We start from the raw sequence: 23,797 nt of genomic DNA, 5'->3' as shown, positions 1-23,797 counted from the left end.
GTCTGTTCTCCAGTCTGGCACATAACATCGTGCTTCTTCCAGGTTCTGTGTTCCTGGCCCCTGGACATGCTTTTTTTTGCACCTGATGAGCTTTGGCCCTCAGTCAACCAGGTCCATGAAGTCTGTCACCCACAGGGCCCAAGTCCAATGCCCAGCCTGAAAGCAAATAAGTGGAAGCAGCCTGAGTAAGCAGCCTTTCTGGGTTTTTGCCTCTGTAACGTCCAGTGTGTTTGCTCATAAAGACAAACACAAAGGATCTCAAGGTTTTCTTTATATTTTAGATTATCTTCTCATTTTTCAGACAGGTAGAAGAAACCAAATAATCATTAACAGATTAAAGAAAAAATAAATTATGTCAATAGATGCAGAAAGACTGTTCAGTAGAAGAAACCAAATAATATTAACAGATTAAAGAAAAAATAAATTATGTCAATAGATGCAGAAAGACTGTTCAGTAAAATTTAACACCCATTTAACAACAAAGATGACAAACCATAGAAACTTTAACCACAGATAGAAAGGAACCACCCTCATCTCACAAAGGTGATCTACAGCCAACCTGGAGCAAACGAAATGTGTGAAGTTCCACGCAAGGTCATGGTCAGATGAGGATCCCCTGATCACTGCTGCTCATCCTTGTGCTCGAGGTCCCACCCCGTGTGCTAAGACAGCAAAAAGAAAATAAGGGGAAAGTATCAAAAGGCAAAAAACAACTTTTTCACAGATTGTCATTTTCCACTTAGAAAATACAAAAGCAAGAACAGGTGCTAGATTTATGATCAATACACAAAAACCAAATGCATTTCAGTACGCTGGCAAGATGCAAAATGTAAGTCAAGAAAAAAGTACCATTTATAATAGTAACAAAAAATACCTCCAGAAGTATCTAGGAACTAAATCTATCAAAAATGTTTATGACCTTAGTGGGGAAAATTATTAAACTTTGCCAAAAGGTGTTAAAGCCTAAATAAATGGAGACCTATACTATTATTAACGGAAAAGAAAACTTGAAATTATAAAGATCCTTCTCGACAAATGTATTTCTAAAGTTCTTGTCGAAATCTCAATTTTGTTTTAACAGAATGTAAATTAATTCTGAAGTCCATGATACAACAGGTGGGAGACTCCCTCTACCAGACACCATGATGTAGTTACAAGGTAATGGCAATTAAGCCACCATGATACTAGCATCATGGTATACAAACAGACCAGTGGCACAGTAGATAGACCTCAGCATGTATGAAAACTGCATGGTTTAGGACAGGTGGTACTTCAGTTGGGAAAATATTGACTTGCCAATAAATGGTGCTGGGGCAGTTGTTTACATTTGTGCATTAAATGAAACTGGGGTCTTATTTCACTGGCATACAAGTCTGTTCCAGGGTGCTTTGGTATAGCTTTATGCTGGGTAGTAGAATCCTGACTCAATGTCTTGCTCACTGTAAACCCTGGGCAAGTACATTTCCTCTCAGGACCCCATTTTCTCCATCTAATAAAGAAAAGGGCCCTTTAACTATGGCATCCTGTTGCTCAATAAAACTAGTCAAAATAGTGGTGGCATGTCTGAGGCCTGCCCCTCATCACCAGGAAAGTGAGTTCCTGGCCCACACCCCAGGACTGTGGTCTCCTGTCCGGGTAGTGGAAGTTAAAGGTCTGGGGACAAGTGAAAAATGAGACCATGTGAGTCCTAAGTTCCCTACCATCTTATTTGGACATTCCACAGAGGTCCTCAGTATGTTCTTACATGATCCCTGAACAGCTGTTTAAAAGGCACCATCTTTATCCAGTAGCATTTTTTAAAACCAGGCATCTGTGTAAACATTGGGCTTTTTGTGAACAGCGATGAGAAGAAGGTTGGGTAACATTGGGCTGTGTCCTTGTGTACACAGTCATTTCTGTTGTTTCCAGAAAGGGCAGAAGCACCCAGGATCTCTGCCTGGCCAGGCAGCCTGAGTGATCATTGCATAATGCTGTCCCCATTCCTGTGTGAGCCAAGTGTCCTTGGACTGAGCCCTTTGCCTCGTTAGCCATTAGCGCTCCAGAGAAGGCTGCATACCTGCTGGCCTTCAGAAAGCTCAGGACCCACACGCTGACACCTTCACTCTCCCACCTCCCCACTTACCATGCATCTGAATTTTCATTCGGCCGTCTTCCCTGAGGGCTTCTGCTACAGCAAGCTCTAGATGGAGGAAGATGAATCAGACCCACGCTGTCTCATTCAAGAGCCAAGTAACAAAGCCACTAACTAAAACAGACACTCCCAAACACACATATGCATCAGATCACTGGGAAAACTTGAAAAGAGTAAGTTTCTTGGCCCCACCATCATTCCTACTGAATTAGAATCTCTGGGCTAAGACCTGAGATTTTCTTTTACTTAAAAGCATTCTCGAATGAATCTTGTTTCTAGACCACCAGAATCCCTAGATGAGATTTCATAGTAGGATGTGCTCTGGGCTGCTGCAGGGACTAAATGAGATAATGAAGGCAACATGTTCAGCACAACATCAGGGGCACCGCACACAGGAAGGAACGGAAGCAGTTCCAACTTGGTTAGAAATGGAGACGTTCTGGGGTGCCTGGGTGGCTCCGTTGGTTAAGTGTCTGGACTATACATTTCGGCTCAGGTCATGATTGCAAGGTTTGTGAGACTGAGCCCCTTGGGCTTTGTGCTGGCAGCAGGGAGCCTGGAGCCTGCTTGGGATTCTCTCTTCCCCTCCCCTGTTCTCACATGCACATGCTCTTTCAAAGTTTTTTTTTTTTAATGTTTTATTTATTTCTAGGAGAGAGAGAGAGAGAGACAGCGTGAGCAGGGGAGGGTCAGAGAGAGAGGGAGTCACAGACTGAAACAGGCTCCAGGCTCTGAGCTGACAGTCAGCACAGAGCCCGACGCGGGGCCCGAACCCACGAACCGCGAGATCATGACCTAAGCGAAAGTCGGACGCTTAACCGACTAAGCCACCCAGGCGCCCCGCACATGCTCTTTCAATAAATAAACAAAAAAAGAAATGCTGTTCTCTAATGACTACCCACATGGAGCTGCTCCCTAGACTGGGAAACGGCAGTGGATAACCAACCTTCCCTAATTCCCCAAGTACTATATGTACTGCTGCTACAGCTCCCTCTTCTGAGCCTGTTGCTTCCTCCTTAGAATTGGTTTGAAATGAAAAGATAGAATCTAACAAGACAGGACAAACGCCAGGTGTTGCTTATAAAAGCCAATTACTTAGATTTACAGCAGACTCGGCTGAGTTACAGGTGGGAAAGACCTGGGCTTTGGGTTAATCATAAGCTCACCCTATGCCAACTGCAAATTCACTGTGAATTAAAAGCGATCACAGGCTAGATCAAAAGAACGCCAAGAAGTTGGATGAGAGCGGCCCTCCCCCCAGTCAGTCCATGCTGTGATGAACTGTCTTATTTGGTGCTCTGCACTTTAATACAATTACAAACAAAACTCGGTAGGCCTGGAGATCATTCCTGTGAGGTATAGTGGGAGAACAGGAGAGGTTTCTCTAGGAGAAAACCTTAGGAAGAAGGCCCGGGGGAAGGGGTAGAGGTGAAGGATTGGCATATGGAAATGTGCAAAGACAAATTATACTCCATAGGGGCAAACTAGCACCAAGTGTAGAATTTCAGCAAGATATTAGTTCAGTATAAAGGAGACTCTCCTAATGTCTATCCAGAATTTGGAATGTGATACATTTTACTTCATGAGCTCCCAATCCTTGGAGGCTTTCAAGAAAGAATTATGAGGATTCAGGCTTCAAATGTGACTTAACACAAGACTAGATATATCACATCAGAATTCCGATTTTGATGCTCCAGGCAGGAATTACTGGGCTAGGCAATACTAGGAATTTTACAACCTTCAGTTAAGAATCACCACTACAGACAAATATACAGAGTTCAACTGTCAACTGTCAAGGCTAGCTGGCGAGAAAACCAGAAACTTTCTTCCCTTTTGAAATATCCTAATAGCAATGTTTTAACAATAACTAGAGAGGAAAATGAATTTGCAACCAACGTAGTTCAGTGAGCCAGCTCCTCTGAGACCCGGGCTTTCGCTGGGTTGTTGCCACTCTTTTGATTCACATGGCACTAGTGCAGAGAGGCTGCTCCAGTGCCCTCTGCATACTGAACTATAAGCAGTAGTTCACTCTAACCTGCCCAGCTCCAGAACCTCTACCTGCAGCGACCACCGTGCTGCTCCACAGACCACAAAGGCTCAGAAGCCACGCGCTGTGTTGAACGTGGGGATGAATGATATGGCCCTCAGGACACTTGCTGGGACAGATAGTCCCAGCACAGGGCTTCAGGCGGATATTCAAGCAGTCGGTTCCCAAATATTTAACAAGCCCTGGGGCCCCTCCAGTTGCCCACAGCCTAACAATGGAGCCAACTGCAGAAAGTGGAAAGTGCTGTGGGAAAGGTTAGATTGTCAGGACGTTTGGGGCATACTCAGGAGGGGCGCTAACTAATTCAATCTCAGGATAGGGTGAGAAGGCTACAGGAGGGAAATCTAGCCGAAACTTGAAAGATGAGCAGAGAATGGCTAACAGGGTGGGGAAAGGGTTATGTTCCAAGCAGAGGCAACAGCAAGTGGCCCGGCATCCCTGAGGAAGTGCAAGCTGTAAGACAGGTGAGGCTGAAAAGATCAGGGACTCAGCTGTCCCATTAAGGGGTATAGACTTCTTTGCAAGGCAGTGAAACACCATTTTAGAATTTTAAGCAGGGATATTTCAAGCAGGCTTGAACAGGGGGGGAAAAATCACTGGCTACAGTGAGGAGGGAGAATGGACTGGAGGGAATGAGTGGAGTCTAGAGGCAGGAGGGCCAGTCAGGAGTGAAGAAATAGATTCCACTTCTTGACAAGAGAAGCTACAAAGTTAACCTGGAAAGGTGTGGGCGCCAGGAGGGAACAGGAGCAATCTCCAGCAATAACCCACTGTGTGTCAGGCCCCTTAATAGCTAAAACAGAAGTCAAAGCTACAAGTAGCAGGATGGAGGAAGGGATGACCCCACCACACCCTCACCTCCCTCACTTCCTCCACCCACCAACGGTCTCATATCTACCACCTCCTCAAATTCTAGCTCCCACTCTTTCTCATTGTGTCACATACAGATAATTGTAGAGGTGTCACTAGATTTGGAAAGCATGTTGGATGTGGTCTAACTTAAAACATAAGCTACTAGAAACCACAATGGGATACCACTTCACAGTCACCACAATGACCACGTGCAAAATAGATGGATGATAAGTGTTGGTGAGGACGTGGAGAAATTGGAACCTTCATACTCTGCTGGTAGAAATGTAAAATGTGTCTGGTAGAAAACACCCTAGCAGTTCCCTAAATGACCAAACAGAGCTATTACATGACTCAGCAATTCCACTCCTAGATCTATACCCGAGAGAAATGAAACCAGGTCCACACAAAAACTTACACACAAATGTTCACAGAATTATTCTTAATAGCTAGAAGGCAGAACAACCCAAATAACCATCAACTGGTGAATGAATAAATGTGGTACATCCATATGCTGAAACAGTTTTCAGCAATACAAGGAAAATAAGCACCGATACATACTAGAACATGGGTAAACTGTGAAAACATGCTAAGTGAAAGAAGCCTATCACAAAAGGCCATACGTATAGTGTATAACTCCATTTATATGAAATGTCCAGAAGAGGAAAATTTCTAGAAACAGGAAGTATATTCGTGTTTGTCTAGGGTTTGTGAGTGGGGAGGAAGGAGTTGAGGGAAAAGGGGAATGACTGATAATGGGTACAGCATTTATTGGGTAGATGAAAATATTCTAAAATTCATCGTAGTGATGGTTGCACAACTGTGGATATGCTAAAATGACTGATACATTTAAAAAAATTTTTTTTAATGTTTTATTTATTTTTGAGAGAGAGCGAGAGAGAGAGGCAGCATGAACAGGGGAGGGTCAGAGAGAGAGGGAGATAAAGAATCCGAAGCAGGCTCCAGACTCTCAGCTGTCAGCACAGAGCCCGACGTGGAGCTCGAACCCACGAACCGTGAGATCATGACCTCAGCCGAAGTAGGACGCTTAACTGACTGAGCCACCCAGGCGCCCCTGAATGATACATTTTAAGTGGAATGTATAATATGTGAAGTATATCTCAAAAAAGCTATAAAAAAAAACCAAACTACATGGTATCCGCAAAACTCACTCTAGAGGTCCTACAGGCATCTCAAAGAACCGCAAATAATCTCCAGAAAGGCTGGTATGGCTGTGAATCTAAGATGTGCCACACCTGTTCCAGAGGCATGACCAGAGAAGGCCACCTGGACAAAACCTGCGGACTTCCCAAAGCCCACTCCTCACATGGGAAACTCCACATAGGAGCAGCTTTGGGGTCAGGAGGAGCAAGGACTAATTTAACAAAGCTCATTCTCCTGAGTTGGGAGGCCAATTAGATGTTGAATGAATGAACCCAAGCATGAATCCAAGACCAGAAGGTCGGGTAAGTTGTAAATAGGAATGTTGAACACCATACTGCCCAAGGGTCCATTCATTCTGAACATATGCATGAAATAGACATCTCGGCCCTGCAAGTTCCAATCAAAGCTTTGGTCTTAAGAGCTTATGCTATGAGGAACTCTCTATCCAAGTGACTGGAACTAACTCACTTTGATAAGGAATTTAACAGCAGAGAGCTCACAGAGCAGCAAGAGAACTCAGATTTAGCTTCAACTGTATGCCATTTGCTTTACCTCTATCATAACAGCTAGTCCTCATTACATCCCCGGGCTATAGGAACTGTCCTCGTTCTACAAAGAGAAACTTAAACAACAGAGTAACATGCCTTTGGTCATATAGTGAGGGCATGGTAGAACCAGAATCCCAGGGGTTCAGGTTTTGGGGGGACAGGGGGTGTCACTATTTGTTTAGGACAAATAGTACACAGACAAGGCCGTAGTTCTTGGCTAGTAGAACTGGAGTCCTCTGACTCACCCACCAGCGTAAGTTTTAAACTTGCTTTTGAACTTGCGTGTCATCTTGTCAACCATTTCCACTGTCCATACAGGCGCACGAACCCGCCAGCGTCGCGTCGTTCCGCGGTCAAAAGCAAACCCATCAAACCCGTGCGGGGCCACCACTGGAGCAAGAGCAGAGGAAGTGCGGGGAGCGGGGAGGAGCAGCGATATCAACGGTGGGGCGGGGCCTCGGCGAGTATTTCCGAGTTGCCACGCGCGGAGACGATCTAGTTCAGGTTTTCTTGCTAGTGTTTCACAGGTGAGAGCAATATCATGTTCACCTGCACTGCTTTCAGATGGCCCTCTCCAATCAAACCACGGAATACAGGGGACCTGGTACCTGTTGGGTCCTCACTAAAGGATTACTTAGTGAAGGGTGGAATCGACTAAGAAAGGATGCGAGCATGTTTAGTGAATTGTAGGGAGAATTAAGTGAGATGACGATTTCGTCATCCTGGAATTCAAATCCCAGCTGTCCGCTAAGTCACCGGACGATCCACGGGGAATGCAGCTGAAATTAAACACAAACAAAAACCCTTCCTTTTCAAAACAAACCAGAACAAAGCACCCTTCCTTTCATGTTACAGCAATGTTATAACGATAGATGAACATAAAATTCTGTTTCACACAAAACCAGAGATTTCAAGTGCAAAATGTCACGTGTACATTAGGCCACAGATAGCACACTAGATTCAACTGATTAAAATAAATACACAACAATTATAAATCTTGGGGATTTGGCAGGAATAGTCAAATAGCACCCCCCAAATCCACTGGACGACCCTTCACTGCTGCAGGACTACCAGAATGAAGCACCAGCAGACCACTTACTAGAAAAATGGAAGAGGATTTTTAAAGATGTCCCAGGGCACCTGGGTGGCTCAGTCAGTTGACCTTCCAACTTTCAGCTCAGGTCATGATTTCACAGTTCGTGGGTTCAAGCCCTGCATTGGGCTCTGTGCTAACAGCTCAGAGCCTGGAGCCTGCTTCAGATTCTGTCTCCCCCTCTCTCTCTGCCTCTACCCTGCTTGCACTCTGTCTCTCAACAATAAATATATTTTTTTAATGTTTTATTTTTGAGAGAGAGAGAGAGTGAGCAATGTGAGCAGGGGAGGGTCAGAGAGATGGGGAGACAGAATTAGAAGCAAGCAGGCTCCAGGCTCTGAGCTGTCAGCACAGAGCCCAACACAGAGCTCGAACCCACAAACCATGAGATCATGACCTGAGTCAAAGTCGGATGCTTAACCGACCGAGCCATCCAGGCGCCCCAACAATAAATAAATGTTAGAAGAAAAAATTAAAGAGAAGATGTCCCCAGGAGAGAGAGAGACAAGTTCGTAGGGAGGATGAAACAGTGCTTCCCACCTCACCTGAAGAGCCAGGAGCCAGGAGAACTTTTTGGTACCTGAACTTAATGTTCTTTGCGGGGATTAGGAAATTAAGTTAAACAGCAACTGAAAGAATCCATCTGTAAGCAACAATTAAATTTTATTTCTGCTTCAACAATAAATACACCTGAGAATTATCTTTCCAAATCCCATCTTCTGATCAAATGCCCTTAAAATTGAAATCTCACATTATCTTTAGTTGTGATCTAGTCCCACTTGGAAATTACATGTTTAGCTTTAAAACCATGACCTTAAAGCTCAAGTCTTACAGCACTGGCTGCTTAGGCACCTCATGATTAGTTTCGTTCATATACTAGCACCTATTGGCTGATAGGCCCCAATTTTCATGTCGACAAAGTGATGGAAATTTTTCACCCACTCAGAAGCTAAGTTTTGATGCATTTGCCTTCTATGGCATCAAATATGTCTTCTAAGGCCTTCTCTACACACTGGAGAAACTCCCGGGCATTGCGACCTGGGTAGGAGGAGACGTTGCAGCCTATCCAGTTGTCATGAACAGCGTACCCAACGCCAAAGCCATCAGGGACCACAGGAGCAAAGCCACCAATGTTCACTGCTGAGCTGCTCAGCGTGCTCGTGGACAGGATGTTGTGGTTTATCTGCCCATATGCAGGGTCCAGGTATAGCTCAGGCAGAACAATCCCCTTGGCTGCTGCCAGGTACCGCAGAGCAAACAAGTGTCGGTCAAAGCCCTGACCTGTCAGAGACAAAATAGAAAACCAGAATCTCAGAATCCCAGAATTGAAAGTGACCTTAGTAAAACCTCTCATGCATAGTAGGAGTCCCCTTCACAGCATCTTTGAGAGTGGAAGAAGGATCTATCTGCCTCCCCATATACACCTCCAACTCACCTCTGCAGCAGGACCTAAAATGAAAGTATGATTTTAAAAATTCTGAAACTGAGTTAGTTTAGTCAAACAATCAAGAAAAGTGCACAAAGAGAGCTATGGATTCAAACACTAAAATAAAACCCAAAGTCCAACGGTAAAAGACAAGATTGAGTCACTGGAATAAAACAGAAAGTGTGTTTGACCAGGGTTCTAATCTTAGCTTTACTGCTAATTTGTGCTCAATGCTGAGCCACTGGCCTCAGTTTCCTACCCCTCAAATGGAGAAGGCTGAGACCAGAATGTCTTGGGGGATCCCTTTACTTCCAGGACTTTTGGCTGCACGAAAAGGACAGGACTATATAGTCCTCCAAATTCTTTCCAGATCTCCAATTTTACCACAAAGAGGCAAAGGGAGGATGGCACTTAGATCTGGGAAGACCTGCTGAGATGGCCTATTTATAGGGAGCCAACACACAAGTGAGGTGAAGCAAGAGGGGCTGCAGACTTCGAAATCCCGAGCTGTCAGAAGATAGATGGCCAATAAATAACAGAGAATCATGTCCCAGCTGAAAGTGACCTTAAGTGAGTATGAAGTTAGATGCAGTTCTCCATCCCTCCCTGCTTAGGAGGAAAAGACATTCTGATCCCTCGTTGGTTAGTCTGGCTGTTTAGACTGCTAGGGCAGAAAATAATCATCATCTGGGAGTTGGCAGATGGACTACCCTGGGGCAGTGGTGGAAACCAGACTTGGAGTAGAATATTACTGAGGCTTATCCCAGAGCTGAGGGCAACACGACCCAAGGGCATGCTTCCAAACCCCATCTCACCCATTGCTGCTTCCTTGGTCAGCTGGCCATGGTACTTGGAGCACTCGGTCATCATCTGCTGAAGTTCTCCAGCACTGTGCTTGGCGGGCTCCCTGACAAAGGCCTGGGAACACCTCTTGGTGAAGATGGAGGCTGGGCGGATGGTCTCTGTGCGGCCGTGCTTGAATGCTGCAGTGCTACAGGACTCGTAGGTGGCCACCGTCTGCCCGTACTGCCGCAGGAAGGCCATCTGGAAGGCCAGCTGAACTACCGAGTCAGGGCTCAGCTTCTGCTTCTTCAAGAACTCTTTGCCTCCTCTCTGAAACCGGATGATGTCGATAGTGAGGGTTTTCACAGTGGCATCAAACTTTTCCTTAGCAGTGCTGATGCCGGTCTTCAAGGCGTCGTTCAGCTTGAAGTTAAGTTTCTGCACGGCGACAGAAGAGTCAGTGCGGGCAGGCTGGCTCTGTGGGGTGATGGCATGGGCCTGAGTGCTGTCTTTGAACACTTCATTGAAAAACCTGAGCACTGCCACCCCATCACCCCAAGCATGCTCAAAGTTGACAGCAGCAGTGCCATCTTTGGCTACAATGAGGTTAAAGGATTTATCAAACCAGCGGTTTGTGCCATCACCATGCAGCATGTTGTGAGACAAGTGGACAAGGTCCTTGATGGGGAAGTCATCTAGGCAGAGGCAGAACACAGCAGAGTCCACTTTCCTCAGGGTCTCCTCATTGCCGCCACTCGCCAGCTTCTGCCTGAGCTCTGCCCAGACGTCTCGGTTCTCAGTGGTCAGATACGCCAGGGGAAATTCGGGGGCGGGGCTACTGTCCGAGAGGATGTACTTCAGATGAGCCTGGATTTCAGAGGCACCCACAATGTTTCCATCTTGATCTAGGACATCAAAAACATAGAAATGTCCTTTTCTGAGGACCAGGAGGTGCCTAGCCTTCTCATTAGTAAAGAGTTCATCCCGAATGGGTCTGGGTAAACGGGTTGAATTGAAAAGCCGAAAATACTGGGACATATCCAGGGGATAAGCATTGACCAAGTAGGCACCATACCAGGACAGAGAAGAAGGCACAAAGCGTATGAGTCTCTTGAAGGTATCGGTGTCACTTTTCGCAGGGTTCAAGTGGAAAACCTCTGGCTCCAAAAGACCAGCCCGAAGCGTCTTCAGAAACCGGACGGCAGAAACAGTCAGGTTGGTGGCCCTGGTGAGCTGGTCATTATACTCAGACTTTGGGTCAGGGCTGAATGCCATAAATGGATTAAAGTTCAAGACAATGGGGTCTCGAGCAGATAGGTACATATCAAACCAGGGGCCTAAAACAGAAAAGTAAAGAAGAACAACATAAAAAGTTAATGCAGTCCCTAAAAATAAAATTTGAGAAAGAAAAACAAGCGTATGCAGAAAAAAAAATCATCAATCTCCAGAGGGTGAAATTTCCTAATTATTTTTTCAATCTGTAATAATTCATGACCTCCACACGGCATCACAGAATATGTGATCTGTTGCATGTGGCTTCTGTCACTTACTATGTTTTTGAGGTTCAGCCATGTAGCAGGTATCAGTTCATTCTCTTTATTACTGAGTAATGTTCCGTTACATGGATAAACCACTTTTGTTTGTCCCTTCATCAGTTGACTGACCTTTGATTGCTTCCACTTTTTGGTTATTAATGAGCAATGCTGATGTGTACAAGTTTTTGTGTGGATGGATATTCTCAATTCTCTAGGGGAAACAGCTAGGAACGAAATTGCTAGGTCACATGGTAAATCTACGTTGAACCTTTTGAGGAATTGCCAGGTTGTCTTCCAAAGTGGATGCACTGTAAAAATTCCAAAAGCAACATTTTATCAGAAAATGTGTCTACCAGGGGCACCTGGGTGGCTTAGTCAGTTAAGCGTCCAACTCTTGATTTCCGCTCAGGTCATCATCTCACGGTTTGTGAATTCGAGCCCCGCATCCTGCTCTGTGCTGACAGCATGGAGCCTGCTTGCGATTCTCTCTCTCCCTCTCTGCCTCTCTCTGGCTTTCCCTCTCTCTCTCAAAATAAATAAATAAACAACAACAACAAAAGAATGCCAACTGTAAACCAGTGGCAAAGAAAGCCAAGCCAAGAGATAACATGGTTTACACAGGAGAACCACCAGAATGCTCAGTATTTGGCAGCCTTGATATATCTGATTGAAAGGCTGTTTAATTACTCCCAACCCTCCAGATTTCCACCCCCCCCCCCCTCATTCCAGTAGAAGACTTAAGTTTTCTGAGACCTCAAGCCGTGTAGCCGTTTAATGGAAGAGCCTTTCTTGGGAGTCTAACCCAGAGAGACACTAACACTAGGGGCACCCCAAGGAAATGGTTTAGCCAGGTCACATTACAGTGAAGGTCTGACGGACCAGCCCCACCGTCATCTGCAGAGCTTTTCCGTATCTCGCTCAAATCTAAGACAATAGAGAAGGATTATGAAGGATCTGAAGAAAGAAAAGAGGGCAAAACAAACAGGAAAAAAAGTAACTTGGAGACAGACTATGAAGTAAGATGAGAAAAAAACTTGGTTAATAAATTATGAAGCACACAGAAAACGAAACAAAATAAAGTATAAGATCATTATTAACTTAAGGGGGAAAAGTTCACACAGGACCAGGGAAAACAATCTCCATATGCTCCACGGCTCAGCTGACAAGAGGGTTTATTTGGTCCTAACAGTATAAACACTCAGTATTGAGCCGACCCAAATGACAAATAACCACACTATGATAATCAGGGAATGGGACATGTGCGTGCACACAGCTATGTGTGGTGGGGACATGAGGGGCCACGTGGTTCTGGTCTTCTACAGCGAGACGTCACCAGATAATGCCCACAACTGAAAATGTTAAGAGGTAGTGATATGGGCATGCGATGTGCAGGGTGGGGGTGGGGAGCAGACGAATGAGCAGCCGGAAGTGAGAAGCAGGAAACTAGGGGACGGTCAGGAAACTGCTGTTTTTCCAAACAAGGCTGGTAGAACCATTTGATTCTGTAAACGATGTGCATGTATAACCTTAATAAAATATAAACTAAATAAAAAGAAGCCCTGTGGGAACAGAGGCGGAAACAACCAACTCTGAATGGAGAGGGAGGAGAACTGAAAGGTTTCCTGGAAAAATCATTCCACTTGGATGTTTTTTGTCTTTTCTCTTTAAAATTGGGATGTAAATCACATAAAACACTATGCTCCTTTCAGGTGTACAACCCAGTGATCTGGTATTTGTTTATATTGCGCAATGATCCCCACAGTAAGTCTAGTTAACATTCATCATCACACACTGTTAACAAAATCTTCTTGTGATGACACTTTTCAAAATCTACACTCTCAGCACCTTTCAAATATACAACACTGGTATTAACTATAGTCACGATGCGATACATTATATCCCATGACATACTTCTTTTATACCTAGAAGTATGTACCCTTTGACCCCCTTTGCCCATTTTGCCTGTAGCCCTCCCACTCCCCCGCCATTAATGGTAACTACATACTTGGGTCTTAAAGAAAGGATTTGACAGGTTAAAAAAAGGTAGTGGGAACAACATGGATAAAGGCACAGAAAAATGAAAGACTAAATAAACAGTGAGTTGTTGAGTTCTGTTGAGGCCTGAGGGTGTCAGGGAGAATAGTAAGGGAGGAGGCTGGAAAGGGCAGTTAGGCCAGAGTATGAAGGGTCTAGGACGATGCATGCAGGACACAGGACTTAATCCTGCATCCTCTTCAGACGGCACCAATGATTGGGCTCTGTCTCGATCCTACCTACGAGCAGGCCAGACACTGCATCTCAGCACTGACTCCAGGTGAGATCTTAGTGGAAGAGGAATTCACTTGGCCTTCATGTTTACCTCGGAAAGAAAGGATGAGACATTACTCTGGTGGGCCGGTCTCACTAAAAATACTCTGAAACCGAACCAGGAGAAAAGATGCCTGACTTTCCATCGTGGAGGGCTCAGGGAATATCGTGCCCACAGCCCAGCCCGCCTACCTGAAATGTAGCTCGTGTGCTTATTCTGCTTGTCCTGAGCGACCAGCTGCTCATGCAGTTCTTTTCCAATCCCATTTTCAAAGTTCTTGCAAAACTGTTCTGTCTTTCTGAAATGTTCCAGAAAAGATAGAATCAAACCATGGCAGGAAATACATGATTTCCAGACTCATGGCCAAGAATGCCGACACAGAGCTGTGGGTCCCCTGTAATAGCCCTAGAACCTGGGACTGAGATCAGAAAGTCCCTCTGATCAGAAGAACAGCCATCAATCCCAAACAGATAAATGTAGGATATCTTCTTAAAATGACTGATTGGGAAGATCAGATCATCTCCCAAAACAATCCGTAATCTAGGAGGCAGCTTTGTATGGAGAAAAGCTTTGGAGTCAAGAGGGGCTGAGTTTTAATTCTAGCTTTGTCATTGTCAAACTATGGGACCCTGGACATGTGACTCAATCTCTTGCAGTCTCAGTCTCTTATTGTGTAAAACAGAAATAATATACCACCTTACAAGATTAAAAAAATATTTTTAAAGCTAAGGATTCAGGATAGTTTTAAACCTAATAATTAGTAACTGATAGCTACTAAATCATTACTATGTCAAGAGAAGCTTCAAGCGACTAATATGGAATATTTAAAAGCAGAGGACTAGATTATGAACAATTCATCTACATTTTCCATCACTGTCTGGTGAGGGACTCTGATTCTATTCACAGCGCCAGTTATCTGCACAAAACCTTCTGTTATGGAAAAGTGAACTACAGTGGGAGATAAGAGCTTCATGCAACATACTTTTGACAATATCCAATATTATTTTCCAATTCCATGCTGAACTAGTTTCCTGGGGCTGCCATCACAAAATACCACACACCGGACAGCTTGAAACAATAGAAATTTACTCTCTTATAGTTCTTTGAAGTACAAAGTCAAGGGGTTGACAGGGCTATATTCTCTCTCTGTCCCATGCCCCTCTCTTCGTTTCTGGTGTTACCAGCTATCCTTGGCATTCGTTGGCTTATTGGTGCATTCCAACCTGCCTTCATCATCACACAGCTATCTCTGTGTCTCTTCTCCTTTTCTTAGAAGGATGCCAGTCATACCAAACCAAGGACTCCCCCTTCTCCAGTGAACTCAACGAATTACACCTGTAACAATCCTCTTCCCAAATAAAGTCACATCCTAAGGTTCCCAGAAGGGAATGAACTGGGGTTGGGGGAGGCAACATATTGGCCAGCTCAGTACGCGTGCTCAACAAGCACACTGCTGGTCTTCCCTGTGCTCTCCTCAACGGACTCCCTACCCAGAGCACATGCCCTCTGCCAGTGACCATTACCAGCGAGCCTCCAGGTCCGCCTGACAAAATACAGTACACATCTGGCATCCTGGCTTATAAACCACTACCTGCTGAGTGTGGTCAGACAGAATCTCACTGCAGGGCTGCTCAGCCCCTCCTGAGCGAAGATCTTTTCTTAAACTTGAAAATGTAAGGGCAAGATCCCAGATGGAGACCCAACTGAATCACAGACACTTCCTGAAGCTACTACCTGCCAGCCTCTCTTGAACCACCCAACCGTGGTCATTCAGGGTTCTCAACATTTACCTGAACTGTCCATCATCCAAGAGAGGCTTCTGCGCACGGAGGTATCTCTTAATGGTGTCTTTAAGTTTAGGAATAGGCAGCCTGGAAAGGAAATAAGTGACAATATGTGGAAGGGGTCAATTAGCTTCATAACTCAAACTAATTAAATAATTACTGGATAATTAATTTCCTTCCAACAAAAAACAAACAAACCAATAATGGGAAGCCACAAATCAGAACAGAGTCTTCCCTTTGCAAGGTAACACAGCTGCACAGTAGCTAATCTGGTTTCATCATTCACAGCTATGTGACTTTGGGTACACCACTCCATCCTGTACCTTATTTTCCTCATCTATAAAATGAGGATAATATTAATATGTACCTCCTACGGGGACCTGGGTGGCTCAGTTAAGCATCTGACTTCAGCTCAGGTCATGATCTCAGTTTTTGAGTTCAAGCCCTACATCAGGCTCTGCACTGACAGCACAGATCCTCTGTCCCCCTCGCTGTCTGCCCCTCTACCGTAACTCATGCACAATCTTGCACCTTCGCATGCTGTCTCTCTCAAAAATACATAAACATAAATTTTTTTAAATAAAAATATTACCTCCCAGGGTTCTGTACAGATTAAATGAGGCAATACATGTCACTGACTTAGAAAAGTGCCCAGCACATAGTAAGCCCTTAAATAAAAACTAGGGTTTTTAATCTACTCAGTCCTCAAGTCCTACAGATCCAAATTCTGCCACCAGCCTGCTCACGTCCTGAGGGAACTAGTTCATCACCTCTTCCTCAGTGCCTAGCACGTTTCACCATTTCTGTTGTTTTGCCTGCTTTCCATGTATTCTCTCTTCTTCCGATAACAACACCCCTCCTACTCAAGTCCCTCTGGTTCAGGTGGAGCTGATGACAAGGGCTTAAAGCTGACTGGTTCAGGCCAAACGAGACTCAGGGTGAACTTACAAAACTTCATTACAGGATTTTTTTTGAACAGTTAGGAGGGGCAAGTCTCTACTAGCTGAGGTCACTAAGAGGTTAGGGTGTCACTTTGTCAGCCTAGGAGAGAACCTTCCTAAGAATGGAGTCACACAAATGAGTAACTTTGAGTGGAAAGGCAAAAATGTCTTGATGACATCATTTGAGCCCTTCGTCCAACCTGGGTTTTTCAGGTCTGTGAGTGTCTACACTCTTGTTTGCTTAGGCCAGTTTCACTGGGGTTTCTGTAACTTGCTACCATACGGGCTAGTAAGTGGTCACTTAGAGTCCATATTGATTCTCTAATCTTTAGAAATCAAATCACAAGGTCACCCCCAGACTCTTTGCAGCTCCTTAAAAAACAACAAAAGTGGTTTCATTTGCACACCTGTAGTTCCTTGTGCTCCCTGTGATGTAATTCATCAGGTGCCTTGAAAGAGGTAGAGTTAGGGACTTGAGACATGGCTGGCAGAACCACGTGGTTCTCCTTCCCCACCCATGTTCTAGAGAATCCCCATCTAAACATTATCTGCTATAATACAGATGGAAGAAAAGTAAACACCAAGCAGATTTATCTCACTCATTATCCCTTGGGTAAGTGACTGTGTAAGTGACATGCTATCATTACCCAGCTTCCAAGCAGCAGGCATTCCACTGTTCTTCCTGCCAAGAACACAGCTAAAAGACCCTTTGTAATTTTTATACAATCTAGTTATCACTGGAATAAAGCTGATCCATTTTCAGGACATGCAAGGGTGCCTGGGTGGCTCAGTGGGGTANAAGCGAAAGTCAGACGCTTAACCGACTAAGCCACCCAGGTGCCCCGGGGTAAGCGTTTTAAGGACAAGCCTCTGAGCCCAGAACCTTACTGTTTCTACCTGTTATCCTCCATACCCTGGACATTCTGCCCTCATCTCCCTCCCTGTTTGAATTCTAGAGAACCTGCCCATTCTGTCTGGAACACCAACTATCATCTAAAGTGATTAGGGATTAAAAGACAAAAAAACAGATGGACATTTATCGTGAATCAACTACACAACTAANCTCCGAGCTGGCAGTCAGCACAGAGCCCGACGTGGAGCTCGAACCCACGAATTGTGAGATCATGACCCAAGCGAAAGTCGGACGCTTAACCGACTAAGCCACCCAGGTGCCCCTTCAGGCTTCTGTTCTTGGGCACTAGCTGCTCTACCCTTCCCTCACTTCTCTCACTTGGTGATCTTCAAATTCTGCAAATGTCACCTCCTCTGTGAGAGTTCCCCAGGAACCATCACTCCAACCTCCACATGACACAATAGTTGTCATCAAGCACATACTATACATGCAACACATTTTTGCCTAATGCAGCTACAGTACTTATGAATATCTACTAAGTACTTGCCAGATTTGTACTCAGTGCTCCATATGAGGTTTAATTTAATTCTAACAATCCTGAAAGAAAGGCAATATAATCAGCCCAATCTTTACATTAGATGACTTGCTTATAGTCATGCAGTCAGTATGAAGTGGAGCTGGATTAAAAATAAGATCTGGGATGCCTGGGTGGCTCAGTCAGTTAAGCATCTGACTCTGGCACAGGTCATGATCTCACGGTTCGTGGGTTCGAGCCCCACCTCAGGCTCTCTGCTGTCATCACAGAGCCCACTTCAAATCCTCTGTCCCCTTCTCTCTCTTTGCCTTCCCCTTGCTTTCATGTTCTCTTTCTCTGTCAAAATAAGTAAATAAACTTAAAAAATATTTTTAAATATAAGATCTAACTCCTGCCTCCTGATCTTGTGAAAAACTGACAGGACTAGAGCCTTTTTAAAATGGAGTTGAAGCAGACATTGTAGAGAAACTGCCTTACTTGCTTTTGTTTGAACTGGCCAAAACCTTCTGGACAAAATGGTAATTGTTTTTAAACAATTGTTTGAGAAGTCAACAGGAGAACATCCTGATCACAAGACTGATGGCTATGGACATTCCAGAAAAGTCAGCAGTTAACATATAACCTGGAGTAGTTTGGCTTGTAAACATGTATAGAAAACCTTTTCCCCCCTTTTATTTAATTCATGTAACTGCCCCCTACCTCTTCCTCATATAAATCTGTTTCTTTCACCCTACAAGTGGGAATCCTATTTGGGTATTTACTTGAATTTGTGCTCCCCACACTGCAATTCTTTAATCCCAAATAAATGCTCATTCGCCTCTCATTTCGGCCGCTTATTTTCAGGTTGACAATCTTAACCACCATGAAGTGCTGCTTCCCACTTATCACATTCTATTTTAACTATCTGTCAAACCTCCCCCATGACTCACTGGTCTCCAAATCCATACCAGTAAGTGTTTCTCAAATTAATTACGTGAATGTGTAGGACAGGTTGACCCAACCTTTGTCCCCTCAGGACTTCCAGTTTTATATTCTGAAGCTAACTGTTCAGTGTATGTAAATATAGCTCTTAAAAATAACACCTAATTGAACTACACATCTAAAAATGGTGAAAAAAGTTAAATTTTATGTGATGTATATTGACCACACTAAAAAAGAGCAGAGAAAAAATCTTAACACCTAAAAAACAAGCAAATGACAGTGCAAGGGTTCCTAGAGGAAAGTGAGCCCAAAGCCACCGGGTCCTAAGGCAGCAGTGATATGACAGGAACAGGAAGAAGGAGGGAGGGGGATCCAACTGGACCACCACAAAGGGACCAGTCCTTCCCCAGGCCAACTACTTAAAATAGTTCCCTATTTCTGGCATCTTACCTCACTCTATCCTCACATTAGCTCTATAAAGCGTGTGTCCCATTCCTACCTTGCAGGGAAGAACTACAGCTCAAAGAAATTAACTGAACTGCCTGAAGTTACAAAGCACCAGATCTAGAATCCGAGACCAAGTTCTAACAGACTTCAAAGCCAGGGCTTTTCACCAAGCAGGACATCAAAATGAGTGCTAAAGATAATACATTTTACCAGTCTAGAATCTCAAAGATAAAAGGAATCTCATCTTATGTAACCACCAATTTACAATTGAGGTTAACAGAGGCCTGGGTGTCCTTGCTGAAAGTTACACATTGATGTTGATGACTCAGTGCTACTGTTTACAGCTCAGTTCCTACACGTTTTTCTGCTCTTGGAGGAAACGATCTTGAATATTACTCTCAGCTTTCCAAGTCTAATGGAGAAAATCCCCCTGATCTTAAGCGTGGGTGGAGCCCAGGCCTGCCTGAAAGTCAGACACCACCGGGCTTGGCAAGTGAGGAGAGCTTCTGTCATTCTTCACCTTTCCCCCACATACGGGTTCAGCTTACACACAGGCCTGTACAAAGGGGGTATGTCTCAGGCTTTGCCACAGGCACAAAGGCCAGTTTTTCTTTCTCTCCCCCTTCCTCCTGCCAAATTTAAGCAGTAGGGTTGGGGCTAGATAATCTCATTTTAGTCTGCTTCAGATGTCTGCACAGTTATTTCACAAGAATCACCTCAAATGATATTCCTGAGGGGGTGGGGAGACAGGGATGACAGTGGGTGAAACAGCTGCTGGATGTGGAGAAAAACAGCAACCCTAGTAGTTGGGGATGATGCCTGTGATACAGTCTATTTTCTGTTCATGGGATGCGGAGCCCCGGCCTCCAGCCTCGGACTGGGAGATCCCTGATGGCAGTTTGGTGAGAAAGGAAGTGAGAAGGGTCTTTGAGACAAATTTGGGACTTGGCACCAGGAACTAACTGGTGAGCGAGTAGAGAAGTTAAAGTCTGGTTTTAGAGGGTAAAAGAACTTAAGGAAATCTTTAACACTGAAAAAGGAGCCCTGGTAGCTCAGATTAAGGCTGGGAGTTGAAAGACTGGGAAAGCTGAGAGTCGAATTAAAGAAAATACCGGGTGAGGGGTGCTTGGGTGGGTCAGCCGGTTTAGCATCTGACTCTTGGTTTTGGCTCAGGTCATGATTTCATGGTTCTGAGATCGAGCCCTGTGTCAGGCTCTGCGCTGACAGCAAGGAACCTGCTTGGGATTCTCTCTCTCCCTCTTTCTCTGCCCCTCCCCTCATGCATTCTCTCTAAATAAATAAATAGGAAGGAAGGAAGGAAAGAAAGAAGGAAAAGAAAAGAAAAGAAGAGAAGAGAAGAGAAAAGAAAAGAGAAGAAAAAAGAAAAATACTGGGTGAAAAAAGAAAATATTGGGTGAGGGAAAGGGAAAAGATTTATTGGATTTTCATAGGGAAGTAGACTCAGGGTGACACGTTTTAGAAGGTGGAGAAGGTGGTTAAGGTGAGGAGGAATACAGAAGAACAGAAGAATTTGGGTAGGTTCTGGATCTAAGCTGAGTAAGAGTTTGAGAGGGGCACTGAGGGGGGTGTCCAGAATTCTGGGAGGGGACTGGAGTTGAAGAGGGTAATGTGGGTTAGAAAGGATATTTTAGGGGGAGAAACCTAGGGGTAGCTGAGGAAGGTTTGGAAGAGGTGAAGGGCCTCCAGGTGAAGCCTGGACTAAGAGTGATGTTGGGGGAGGGTAAGGTGAACATTCGAGAAGTGTGCTGGGTAACAGGAGTGTGCTGGGTAATGGATGGGCTGCTAAATGAGCAGAGTATTGGAAGCACAGGGAGTGGGGCTGAGCAACAGGCCTGAGGACAGAGTGCTGGGAAAAGCTGAGGGAGGGGAACTATGATGTATCAGGAATCGGCCTGTCCATATTCTGGGCTGGAACGCGGGGCAGTGATGAAAGTTCTTCAGGGGACACCCTAGTTGGAGGGGTAAGGGTGGTGTTGGAGATCTGCAGGTTGGGCATTTTTCAGGAAGAAATGTGAGGGGCTCTTCAGTATCTGGATGGAAGTTGGGTCACTGGAGAGAGAATTCAAGAAGGGTTCAAGATGAACAATGGCGGGGGGGGAGGGGGTTCTGGTAGAGAATTTGAACGTACTGGGGTTCCTCTGCGAGGAGACTCTCAAGGTGACAAGATTTCCAGATTGCGTGTTAACGACAGCGGCCCAAGAAGAGGTTTCGAGGTGGAAGCGGGTACAGTAGAAGAGTAGTGAGTGACTGGAGTGAAGGTTGGGGCGGGTCCGGGAGGGCAGCGGGGACCGGGAAGTCGAGCTCACCTGGGCAGGCTGTCCTGGTAGTGCATGGTGGGCACGATGCTGCGCTGCAGGTACTCGCTGGACCCCGAGTCGACGCTAAGGGGCCGGCAGAGTGGCCCCGGGCCAGCTGCAGGGCCCCGGGTCCAAGCGCGCAGCAGCAGGCGGGCCACCATCGTCCCGGGCGGCGAGAAGGCAGGGAATGGGGATTCAGCGGGAGGGGCAGAGACAAGACCGCCGCTCCCAGGTTCCCGAGGTTCCGGGTCGCCGGTCCGGCTAGCGTCGGTCCGCGGAGCCACTTCCGGCCTCCGGCTCCGCCCACGAAGGGCCGGCCGCGGTCCCTGCCCATGAACGGCCCCGCCCGCCAGTGGGCCCCGCCCACAGGCGCACCATTGGCTCCGGGGCTCCGCCGGCTGCTGGGCGGGTAGCGCCACTGCCACCCGGGTCAGCTGGGCTCCCTGCTGGTCTCCCTTCTGCTGCTGGAGCGGCGGAAAATGCAACTCGGAAGCCACTCCCTTGTGTTTTGGAGCAAGATAGAATCTGGAGGTGAAGGAAAGGAAAAGCCGAAAAAAGCGCTTAGAATTTGATAAACCATGTTCTGTCGCCTACATGAGGCTACCTGTTCTCACAGATCACCTCCAAGTTTCCTTCCAACCCTGACTCTAAGATGATACAACTGGAACAGAGATCTGTTGTCCCTCACAAGACAAATAACCCCACCACAGTCCAATCCCTGCTCTCAGCTGCAGCTGGAGGATTAAGTAGGCTCTGCTCCCATTTCACAAGAAAGGGAGGTACCAAAAGACATAAAACCATGTTGACTGGCTTGAGGTACAGAATTTCATTCTGGGAACTTGGCCTTTTCTTAGCTCCAGCTCTCAGTCATGGCCCTCCGTGTTCGAGGTAGCCAGGCCCATTTGGTCTGCCCCATAATGGTCTAAGTAGTGGCAGAGGCTGGAGTGCATTAGAAAGAGCACTAGACTGGGAGTCAAAAGACCTGAGTTTTTGTCTCAGCACTGTCTTTAATCTAGTTAGGTACCCCTTACCCCTGGTTGAACAGGAAGATCACCAACCAACTCTAACACTCATTCAGTGGTGACTATAAATTCTTAAGAACTGAACATGAAACTCAAAGATACTGAATATCTAATCCTCCTTCCCTGAGGGGAGAACAGACAGAGCTGACCGGAACCTAAAACGTCAGTGCCATTGGCCTACAGTGTATAGAGCCAGAGAGAGAATATCAATTCTTTTTTAAATTAGGACATTCCACCAAATCCAGACAGTTTTCAAAAGCTTGAAACCTGAAGCAAACATTAGGAGCTGTGTAGAGCTAAGGGGATCAGAGGACCCTGAAGAAACAGCAGACTCTGTAGAAGGGCAAGTGACTTACTTCTAGTGACAGAGGGCTGGCGTGCCTGGGTAGCTCAGTCAGTTAAGTGTCTGACTCTGGATTTTGGCTCAGGTCATGATCTCACAGTTCATGGGATTGAGCCCCACGTCTGGCTCTGTGCTGAGAGTAGGGCACCTGCTTGAGATTCCCTCTCTCCCTCTCTTTCTGCCCCTCTCCTGCTTGCGTGTATGTGTGTTTGTGTGTGTACATGCTCTCTCTCAAAATAAATAAACATTTTAGAGACAGAGAGCTAAAGAATAGTGTTCATCCAATACAACAGCTGAAAGAGGAGCTTAACCCCTCACCCCAGTAGCTAAGGCCTTCTAATTCTGGTCCACCTGCTTCTCCAATCCCCACTATAGGGTCAAAGGCAGGCTTCCCCAAGATGGACCATTCTGGCATGAAGATTATTTTGAGCTGAAGGCAATTGAGACCCTGCAGACTCAAGAGTAACTTTTGCCTGTCTTTTAAGTACATAGAAGAATCTAAGTTGGGGGGTGGGCGGGGGGTGTCCCAGAATAAGGGTTATTAGCAGAGGTAAATTTTATGAGTGACCCATCTGTAAGGGCACACATCTAATTTAGCAAACATCTGCTCTTCTTCTTACCATCCTGTGAAGTGTATTTCCTTCCTCTGAAGAGCCAGACTCGTAGCCTGCTTCTCCTTAGTTCAGGATGATGTACACACCTCATTTTACCTGACTGTCTTTGGAATATCCATGTCTGCATGGATTCCC

The 23,797-nt window shown here is 45.5% G+C and overlaps 1 protein-coding gene across 1 annotated transcript; it reads right to left on the bottom strand.

Annotated features, from left to right (window-relative positions):
• Window positions 1-8,476: 8,476 nt before the first annotated feature.
• CPT2 (carnitine palmitoyltransferase 2) lies at window positions 8,477-21,966 on the bottom strand. Its single transcript, XM_077779731.1, has 5 exons — window positions 21,693-21,966; window positions 15,675-15,755; window positions 14,076-14,182; window positions 10,074-11,378; window positions 8,477-9,113 (listed from the first exon to the last, which is right to left on the bottom strand). The coding sequence occupies exons 1-5, from the start codon at window positions 21,842-21,844 to the stop codon at window positions 8,782-8,784; spliced, it is 1,977 nt and encodes a 658-aa protein (XP_077635857.1). The 5' UTR covers window positions 21,845-21,966; the 3' UTR covers window positions 8,477-8,781.
• Window positions 21,967-23,797: the final 1,831 nt, after the last annotated feature.

The sequence above is a fragment of the Crocuta crocuta genome, unplaced genomic scaffold, assembly GCF_008692635.1.
Source record: "Crocuta crocuta isolate KB4526 unplaced genomic scaffold, BGI_CrCroc_1.0 scaffold168, whole genome shotgun sequence".
Taxonomy (NCBI): Eukaryota; Metazoa; Chordata; class Mammalia; order Carnivora; family Hyaenidae; genus Crocuta; species Crocuta crocuta.
This window is presented reverse-complemented; position numbering and strand designations above follow the sequence as displayed.

Bases quoted from the DNA above. Each gene is read 5' to 3' on its own strand.
- CPT2 (XM_077779731.1), bottom strand. From the start codon at position 21,844: ATGGTGGCCCGCCTGCTGCTGCGCGCTTGGACCCGGGGCCCTGCAGCT. The intron at 15,756-21,692 runs GTGAGCTCGACT...TTTCCTTTCCAG, and splicing joins TACCAGGACAGCCTGCCCAG to GCTGCCTATTCCTAAACTTA. The intron at 14,183-15,674 runs GTAAATGTTGAG...GGAACATTTCAG, and splicing joins TTGGATGATGGACAGTTCAG to AAAGACAGAACAGTTTTGCA.